The following is a 9,882-nucleotide window of genomic DNA, read 5'->3' as shown; positions in this document are numbered from 1 at the left end:
TTTTTGTTGTATGCCATGTAAAAATTGCAAGTTGCACTTAAAGTCTAAATTCTTAAAATGTGAGAACATGTTGAATATATAAAAATGCATAATTATTCAATTGAAATATTTGTTAGTAAAAATATGTTTTAATTGAAAACTGGTTAGTAAGTAAAAATTATGCAATATAAAGAACAAAGTGTTAAAAATATTTTAAAAACATTACAAAATATGAATATAAAACAGGTAACAGAAGACAACGAGGTAAAACAAACTTCATAAAATTAATATAAGTCAAATAAAAAAGCAAATAAATTCTGCTTCTAAAATATTGCAAAGCTAGATAATAAAGTTAGTTTGAATCACAAAGTAAAATGAGTAGTTGCAGTTATTTAAATATCCAAGAAGTATTTGCGTTAATTACATTTATATTTGTGCTCTTCTCGCTCTCATTGCTCTCAGCATTCTCAGTTCTCTGTGCACGTTCTTGTCTCGCATTCACGTTTGTGTGTTCTTGCAAAAAGCGTAGTGGAAGCATTTGTTAGTGGTGGCTTGGTAAGTATGTAGCGCGCGCGCCCTAGGGTATGCAAACATTGTTGCAGCGTAAGCAAAAAGCGACAGTTAAAGTACTCCCAAATCCCAAATCATGTATCTAAATGAATATAAAAGCTCAATTCAACTAGATAAAAAGTTCGCTACCGCAAGTGGGTTAGTAAATTAATGCTATTCAGAAAAAGCAAAAAATAAAGGAAAACTAATAGCTAAAGCTAAAATCTATGTTATTGCCATTTCTGTTGGCGTTGTTGTCATCTCATAGTCCGTTGTGCGTTAGCTGGGGTCTGTTGCCAAATCGTTACTGACTGTTGATCACACTAAACTCCTGAATACTTTCCGCGAATACTTGAATACAGCTCATTGCTCTCAGCTTCATCTTTCAATTCTCCCCGCTACAAATTTTTCATTTTTTCTAAATTCATTTTTTATGGTATTAACTATTCTACTCATTCGTTTGCATTTTCGTCCTACTCTCCGCATACCTACGTTGAAATTTAAATATTTTTGTTTCGTGTTTCGTTTGATGTAATAATTGAATGTGCTTGTTGTTATTGTCTTATTATTGTCGTTTACCATGTGGACTTGCCACTTGCGCTGCCGCTCGAGCCACTGCCGCTGCTTGAGAAAAGTGTTTGCAATCGTCGATTTGACGTCCTTAGTCCGCTGCGCAGTCCACTATCATCGCGGCTGTTGCCCCGCTCATCTGAGCCGCTGCTACTGCCATCGAAGCTGCTAAGTCCACTGCTGCCGCTACCGCCGCGTCCTTTGATACTGCCACTGCCGCTACTGCCACCAAGCAGCCTCAAGCTGCTGCGCGTCAATGTATCATCGCCGTCGTTATCCAGCTGGTTGAGCAGCTGTTCGGTGGCACTCAAGCGTCCGGCGTCACCACGGAGTGAAATACTGCTGCTGCGTCCACTATTGCCGCCGGCGTTGGTGATTTTCGTAGAGATGACGCTGCGCATGCCCGTCGTGCCAGTGCTGCCGTCCAACAAAAGCGGCGAGTGTATGACCTGGGCCTGTACCGTGGCGCTAGCCGGTTGGGTGATGACGATTTGCGGGAGCGTGGTGCGTTCGATCATCTGCCGTTGGGTGCCATCGCGCAGCTCTTTCAGGGTGGTAATGTCGCGTTGCTGTGCATACACGCTGCCGCTGGGTGTGCGTGTTAGGATGGTGGGCGGGTGCGAGACAACTGTGGCGTGCACACTATGCCCCAGCGTGCGTGAGGGCAGAGACTGCGAAATCAGTAGCGCTTGCTCGTTGGTTAGACGCTCCTGAGATTGCTGAATTTGTGAACGCAGCTGTTGTTGTTGCTGTTGGCGTTGTTGTTGCTGCTGCTGCAATTGTGCCAATTGTTCCTGCTGTTCCTGCTGCTGTTGCTGTTGTTGCTTGTACTGCTGCTGAAACTGCTCCATCAGTTGCTGGGCCTGAGAGCGTGCCTGGGCCTCCGCTTGAATGCGCGCCTGCAATTCAGCATCGCTTTGTACCTGAGCCATGGCTTCGGCGTGGGCCTTGGCTTGCGCCTGCAGTTGAGCCTCGGCGAGCGCTTGTGCTTCGGCATAGGAGGCGGCCTGTGCTTGCGCTTCGGCGATGGCTTGTGCCTGAATTTGCGATTGTATGGTTTCGAAGCTGTTGTAGCGCGATGAGGAAGCAGTGGCCGAGGCAGAGGCGGAGGCGCGAGAACGTTCGTCAACGAGCTGCTTAGATACAACGGCGTTAAAGCCATTGATGTCGTCAGCGGTGTACTCCACAACACGGCGAGTGCCATCGGGTTCAACGAGCGAGTACTGTGGGGAGAAGAGTGAGGAAATATTTAAATTAAATTAATTACTCTTTAAAATATTCATGAATATTTTGCGCCATACGACTCACCTGTCCCTGCACTAGATCGCCATCACGCTTCTCCTCCTGCTGCTTTTCGTCACCGGTCAATGTATCGCGCACATCGTAGGCGAAACTGTACTGCGGATGGCTGTCGTAGTCCTCGGACGAGTCAGTGGTGGTGTCGGTTTGCTCTGACGATTGCTGGTCCTGTTGCTGTTGTTGGGTAAGTGATGATTTCTGTTGCTGTTGCAGTTGCGAGAAATCGATCGCTTGCAGGTGCGAGAAGGAGGCGCGCACAACATTGCACGACAACAAACAGACACAGAGTACATAGTAAAACTGTAAGAGAAGAACACAGCAACAAAACAGTGTTAATTTTGCATAAAAGTGACAAGTTAACACTCGCACAAAAACATGCACACACATACATTTGTATATATTTGTCAACAGATGCGCACTGGATGGTTGATACATTGTCCAACCAAAAAATATTTGGTTATTCCACTTCGCTCTATATTTGGTTGCTGTTCTAAATTTTTTGTTGCATGCAACATTCTGCTCTTAGAACACATTGGCTCTTTTTATGGACGTTATTTTGCCATGGCACAACACTTCAGGGAAATTAGCAACTGTAATCCTGATGGCTGTTATGCAGAGTGCAAATAAGTGAGTTGCTAAAAGGGAAAGCTTAATGAAATCGTAAATATTTTACAGCCAAACTGGCAGCATTTCGCATACATATGAAGAATTGCATTTGTTTTTAATTCCATACCCAAGTAACAAGGAATATGGGAATACCCTCTAGGGAAAATCTAAACATTTCTAGTTCGCATCAAGTGTTACGAATATTTCGGCAATGCCAAATTGATTTAGGAATCTCGTCAATGAAAATCAACAATAATAACAAGCATTAGGATGGTCAAAAAAATATTATTTAAAATTTATTTCTTAATTTTTTTAACACGTTTTTAAAAATAAGACACCTGAACGTTTGTGAAGGGGAAGTTTATTCGCATTAGGGTGGTCTAAAACGAAAATGTTTTAAATTTTTTTTTTTCGAATTTTTTTTTTTATTTTTAAAAACGTTTTTTTTAGTTTTTAAATTTTTTTTACATTTTTCAAAACTTTGTTTTTACAAATTAGACATCTGAAAATTTATGAAGGGACATTTAATTCGAATCAAGTGAAACGAAATTTTCAGTAATGTCAAATCCAATTCGTCAGTGGAAAAGCAACAAAAATAAAATTGTGTATATGTACATATATATATTCATTCGGGTGGCACAAAAAAAACAATTATATAATTTTTTTTAATTTTTTTTACACCTTTTTTTTAAATTAATATAAGACACCTGAACATTTGTGAGAAATTTAATTCACATAAGCGTTGTCTAAAAATATATTATTAATTTTTAAAGACTTTTTTTATTTTTAAAATTTTTGTACCATTTTTTAAAACTTTTGCTTTACACCTGAGCATTTTTGAAGGGAAATTTAATTCGCATCAAGTGTTACAAAATTTTCAGCAATGTCAAATTCAATTTCTCAGTGAAATAGTAGCAAAAATAATATCTTGTATGTGAACATGCATATATATTAGGGTGGTACAAAACAAAAATATTAAATACATTTTTTTAATATTATTTACACTATTTTAAAAATAATTTTTTTTTACAAATTAGTCACCTGAACATTTGTGAAGAGAAATTTAGTTCGCATTAGGGTGGTAAAAAAAACTTCTTTCCCTTTTTTTAAATTTTTTTTTCCAAATTAGACCCCTGAACATTTGTGGAGATAAATTAAAAGAGGAGATTAAAGAATATTGATCTGTAAAAAATTTTGTCTTGTTTTATATTTTTTTTTTTGAGGTTGCGTCTGTCAGTCTGAGTCAGTGTTTAATAGAACGTCAAAAGGCGTCAAAATTAAAAATCAAATTTTTAGGGGGTAGCATCAAGCTTCTTCCTTCGGACCCTCCATTGAACCATCACTTGAACTACTAAAATATTTTCGGTCCTAATCCACCGCTGGCTAACGATTTGAGCTTCCAAGTAGCTTCCTGAAACTTAATTTTCTATCGATTTATGAATATAACCTTTTAAAAAAGATCCTTGAACAGGACGAAAAAAGGTCAGACTCGGGTGTCCAACCAAAGGTTTTAAAAAAGGTGTCCAACGAAGGATTAAAGAACTTACACGGATCTTATCTTCCTAGTTGTGATAAGTGTTTTTATGTTGATCTTGAATTGGATGACCAAAAGCTGTGAGCTTCGTCCGAGTAATCGATTGTTTCGATTGCGTGAATTATAGTCGAAAGTTTGATTTTGCTTAACGAGAAGTAACAACTATCTGAAGCATATACTACCATCTTCTGTATTTTGATGTCTAATGCCCGCAATTGGTTTTAAACACAGGATTCTATGCAGCTACGCAGATTTTCATCGATTGAGATTTCCAAACTCGCTTATCTATTTTTTTCTAACTTGTGTTTTTTTTTAGTTTCCAATCTTGGTGTTTTTCGTTCATTTTTCGAACTAAGCCCTATAGAAATGTCAAACAAGAAGGCTGATGCCTAAAATAAGAATAGCGAGAAAGCAATCGAAAAAAGGTTGGCACCACTAATTTTTAGTTGTGTATTTGATAAACAAATAAATAAATAAATACCCACACTGGAATGCTTTGGTTAGATGTTATCGGATCTGACTAAATTCTATGCACTGCAATGATAATTTCTTTCGAATTATCTTTAATAACTTATCCTTTCAAATTTTCAATATTTTTGGGGTTGTAGTAAAAATTCTCGAAAACTGGCAAACTAGTACAAAAGATCACAAAAGTGTACTAGTTCAGAACTAGTTGCAGTGTAATGCTCTCTTTATGCACTCAATTTACAACATAGCCGTTCAAATGTGCAGCACTGTGATTGTGGACGTGAATACAATCGCAATGCGTTGCGTGAGCTAAAAAATTCCCAGAACTGAAAAAGATTTACTGCGCTTCTGAGGGAATTTAATGGCAATTAAATGGAATTTCGTTCTTTAGCATGAAACAGTGATTTTGTATTGCTTTTAGTATTGCGGGCATACAATGAAAACTAAATTTTCGAAAAATTGTGAGGGTTACTTGGGAATTTCGAGGAAAACGTCGCATGGCAAGCATGCAAAGGGAGTTATTGCGAGGAACTCGTACTTTTGGAAACTGAAAACAAAAGCAAGTGTTTGTTTGCCTAAGAGAGTGAAAATTGTCTAAGTGTTAAATTGTTTTAGAAAGGCGGCGCAATATGCCATGCAGTTGGTGAGACAAAGCCGACGTGTAAGACAAGGAGTTAGTTGAGTGCTCATATCCAGAGTTCGGATGGCAAAGTAAATATTGACTATTGAAATAGCATCGCAATGTGCTTTTCTTTAAGACTAGCCACTGATGGTTTGGCAGCGAATACTCAGATGAAAAAATTTACACAAAATTGGCAGTTCCGACGACCTTCACTCCTAATATGGAGAAAATTCACAATATCAAGAAAAATGTATATACAAAATTCACGAATGAATCTTTTCTAGGTATACTTTGGCCGGTCGCGACTGCTGCTTCCCCGAGGATTCCAATCTATGGCCATTATTTTTTTACATAGTTCTCGTATTCAAAAAAAAGAAGTAGCTCCTATTCCACTGTCTGAATATTAAATGTCTACAAATAAATCACATCGAAACGAAAGCCCGGCAACCAGATTCCGACTGTGCATAAATAAATAAAAAATATTTCAATATTCATAAAACTGCATGACATTCCCATAAAGTCATTATTTCTTCACTTTATTGCCCAATAATATCCTATTCAATTTATGAATATTTTTGTTTGCAACACGTTGTTGAAACATTTATTGTGGAAGTGTTGTCATAAAGTTATCAATTGGACAAATTTGTAATGACATAAATTTTCTTTGGGACAATGAAAAGAACCAAAGAAAAAAGTAAACTATGCATGAAGCCATAAATAAATATCCATCAACAGATGAATCTATGTATGTAGGTATGTGTGAATGCATGCTTGTATAAATTTCAATTTCCCCTGCCTTTCATTCAATCACAGTCGATGAAGGGGTGGGTGTCTGAATGGTTGCATTGTAAAATATTTATGAAGGCGCCACATTGCAAGTTTATATTTATGCCACGGCATGCAAAAGGATGTGAAAAGCTATGATTGAATGTCCTGTGAAATGTGCCTACAATGTATGGACATTGTAAGATATGTAGAAATGTGCGTTGTCAGTGATTTATAGCCATATGTTGTGGGATAGGAGCAATGGAGCAATAAAGTTGAGTGTGCAGCGATGGCAATTTGCCACAACAAGGCCTGCGTGTATGCACTTTAGAAGTAGGGGGCGTTGTAGTTTTAAAGTTTTTTATTTTTAATTTTGTTTCATATTGAAGTTGACATTAAATGAAAATGAAAGCAAAATGGGAAAATTGTTTTTCGTATTCGTTTTTCGAACTCAAAAAACAAAAAAAAAATAAAAAAAAACAATTCAAAAATTTTCCTTAACTGGAAATTAACAGCAAAAGTAACAGAAAACAAGAAACAATATTGGAAATAATTTTAGTTAAAAAAATCACTTCAAAAATTATGTCTGAATGAAAATTACGAAATAACAGGAAACGAAAAGGGAAATTAGAAAAAAATATTTGTAACTAAAAAAACAAAACAAAACAACACCCCTTGAAAAATTTGGTATTTTATTGAATTTCAAATTGAATGAAAATTATCGAAGTGCTTGGAAAAAATATTCTAAACTTGAACTGACAATGAAAATGAAAAAATATTTTGAGCTCAAAGAAAAAAAAGAAAACAGAAAAAAATTGAAAACCAGTTCAAAAATTTTGACTTTTTTTAAATTAAAATTAAATTTTACATTCAATCGAATTGTTTGTAAAGATATTCACATCTTAAATTGACAATGAAAACCAAATTGGGAAAAATATTTTTAATTCGAAACAAAAAAAATTGAAACCAGCTCAAATATTATGTTTTCTATTGAATATAAAATTGAATGAAAATTATTGAAATATTTGGAAAAAATATTCACAACTTAAAATCACAATGGGTATAAAGTTGGGAAAAATAAAAAAAATTTTAACAAAACAATCAAAATAGGAAAAAAATTTTAACTTAAAAAAAGTTCAGTATACAAATTTTGTCTTCTCAACTTAAACCGACAATGAAAACAAAATGGGGAAAAATAATTACTTTTAATAAAAAAAAAACCAGCTCAAAAATTTTATCTGAATGAAAATTACGAAATAAAAAGAAACAAGAAATAAAGTTGGAAAACATATTTTTAACTAACTAAAAAATTGTGTCTTCTAGTGAATTCAAAATGGAGTGAAAATTATTGAAGTATTTGGAAAAACTTAAAACCATTAAATTTAGAAATGAATTAAAATTATCGAAGTATCACGGACCAGGAGACAAAATTTTAACTTAAAAAAAGATTAGTTCTAAAATTTTGTCTAAAGTACGTTATAACAGGAAACGAGAAACAAAATTGAAAAAAATATTTTTGACTAAAAAAATACAAAAAAGCCACTTAGAAAATTTTGCCTTCTTTTGAATTTAAAATTGAACGAAAAATATTTTTAACTTAAAAAAAAATATCAAAACCAGCTCAAAAATTTTGTCTTCAATTTAAAACTGATGAAAATTACGAAATAGCAGGAAGCAAGAAACAAAATGTGGGAACAAAATTTTAACTCAAAAAACCAACAAAAAATGTATCTTTATAAATTTTGTTTTCCATTCTAATTTTACTAAAATTTTAATGAAAATGAAATTAAATGAAATATTCTCAAATGAAAAAAAAATTAAAAAAATTTAAAAATTTATGGAAAAAGGACTTACTAGCTACTTTCACTTCATTTACAAAAAGCTACACAAATTTGGAAAGGTTAGTCTAAATTAAGTTAGAAGAGCGTGTTTGGAAAACCCATTCGCTCATTCGGAAACAGAATTGCCTAAGGAAATTTTTCTGTGAGTGTAGGTGCACAAGTTCAATCACCAATAAGGGCGGAAGTGCTCCAAACTTCTCTGAAAGAGATTTCTTTAATTAATCAAGCTACCATACATCTTGGGTAGGTTCAACACTTCAAACTCTTTTCTCACTAGGAAAATACTCCGAGCCAGTACTCTACAGTTGCTTCGACTGCAGTCTGGTAATCAGCATTTTCGGCAGAGCGCAATTGTAGGAATAAGCCATTGATGAAGCACAGTGCCCAGTGGCGGCTATTCTAGTAACTCTCATAGATGTTCCTAAATACACGCTGGCTTAAATTCTTCGAATTGCTTATCTTTTTTCAAACTATAAATTAAAAAAAAGTATAAAAGTCTTCAGCTTAAGTGAGCGATATTCGTCACCTTTGAAATTGTCGTACGACGTCTAATACTCGTCTTGTAACAATGTAAAGGATGTAGCAAGCAACGCTTTTGAGCCTCCCTTTTTCCTTTTTCTTGATTTGCAAATATTTACAAAATTTCTTTATTAAAAGTCTTGCTTTCTAGGAATTCGAAACCAAAAATGTTGCAGATTTCACGTACCCGCTTCATTATTATTCCTGCGTTCGTCGCTTTCTCCACTTGGAAATTCTCTTTTAATTGCTTAAAGTTGTTTTCAAATTAGATAAAATTCTTTTATCGCTTTTTTGTTTTGTTTTCGTTTTGCTTTTACTCTTTTTAACTCAACACTTGCACAGGATATACAAACTGCTGCAGAATCAATCCTTGGAGGCACACTTTGTTGCACGTTAACTTGTCTGTCGAATGGCACTTTGTCAAAAGACGCACACCCAACTGCTGTCCAAGAATGCAATAAAACTTTTGATAGCTTCCAAGAACTCGCCACAAGCTTTTATAGTACGTCCAGTACGTCGCGTGATCGCTGGTGTGTGTCACAGTAACAAAATGTTTGCTAGATTTTGCCAAATAAAATGTAAAGCAAAAAGCAAAAAGATGGCCCTTACCAATCCAGTTACACGTACAATGTCCGCAAAGGTCTGAGGCGCGTAACTGATATATGCAACTACGAACTTTCAAATCTTATCAAGTTAAAATTACAAATGACCTTAGAGCATTTGGCGCGGAAAAAACCGGACGTACGAATTGCAAATGTGGTTGTGTGTGTGCGTATGGCGGCGGTGATGTTTGGCGACACTCAGGCACGGCAACTACGCTCCGTTGGCTCAGGTTGAGCATCAGCCTAAGCTGCGGCTGCAACTTCTCCAACTAGCGAAAAATGTGGCGTTAAGTGACGATGTGTGATTTTTTCGGCCACTGGCATTCACTTACTGGAGTCTCAAATTTTGTCACAAAATTCAGGCGACTGAAGGGCAACAATGCGCGGCTGTTGAAATTCTCGAAATAAATTGTTCTCATTTGTTCGCTGTGTTGTTTTGTTTGGCAAGTCTGTGCTACAAAGAGTTCGAATTGAAGCAGCTCAAATTTACTTTTCTAAATTCTTTAATATTAGTTAAGCTTGGACTTA

General features: G+C 35.6%; 1 protein-coding gene across 1 annotated transcript; it reads right to left on the bottom strand.

Moving 5' to 3' along the window:
- LOC128864387 (putative uncharacterized protein DDB_G0271606) lies at positions 1 to 9,204 on the bottom strand. Its single transcript, XM_054104020.1, has 3 exons — positions 8,940 to 9,204; positions 2,407 to 2,697; positions 1 to 2,321 (listed from the first exon to the last, which is right to left on the bottom strand). Exons 1-3 carry the CDS (start codon positions 8,946 to 8,948, stop codon positions 1,104 to 1,106), a joined length of 1,518 nt encoding a protein of 505 aa, XP_053959995.1. The 5' UTR covers positions 8,949 to 9,204; the 3' UTR covers positions 1 to 1,103.
- Positions 9,205 to 9,882: the final 678 nt, after the last annotated feature.

Source organism: Anastrepha ludens, chromosome 5 (assembly GCF_028408465.1).
Source record: "Anastrepha ludens isolate Willacy chromosome 5, idAnaLude1.1, whole genome shotgun sequence".
NCBI lineage: Eukaryota > Metazoa > Arthropoda > Insecta > Diptera > Tephritidae > Anastrepha > Anastrepha ludens.
Note: the sequence above shows the minus strand (reverse complement) of the source record. Positions and strands in the feature narration are given on the sequence as shown.

Coding starts and splice junctions, on each gene's coding strand:
- LOC128864387 (XM_054104020.1), bottom strand. Junction 2,322..2,406: donor GCGATCTAGTGCAGGGACAG/GTGAGTCGTATG, acceptor TTCTCCCCACAG/TACTCGCTCGTTGAACCCGA.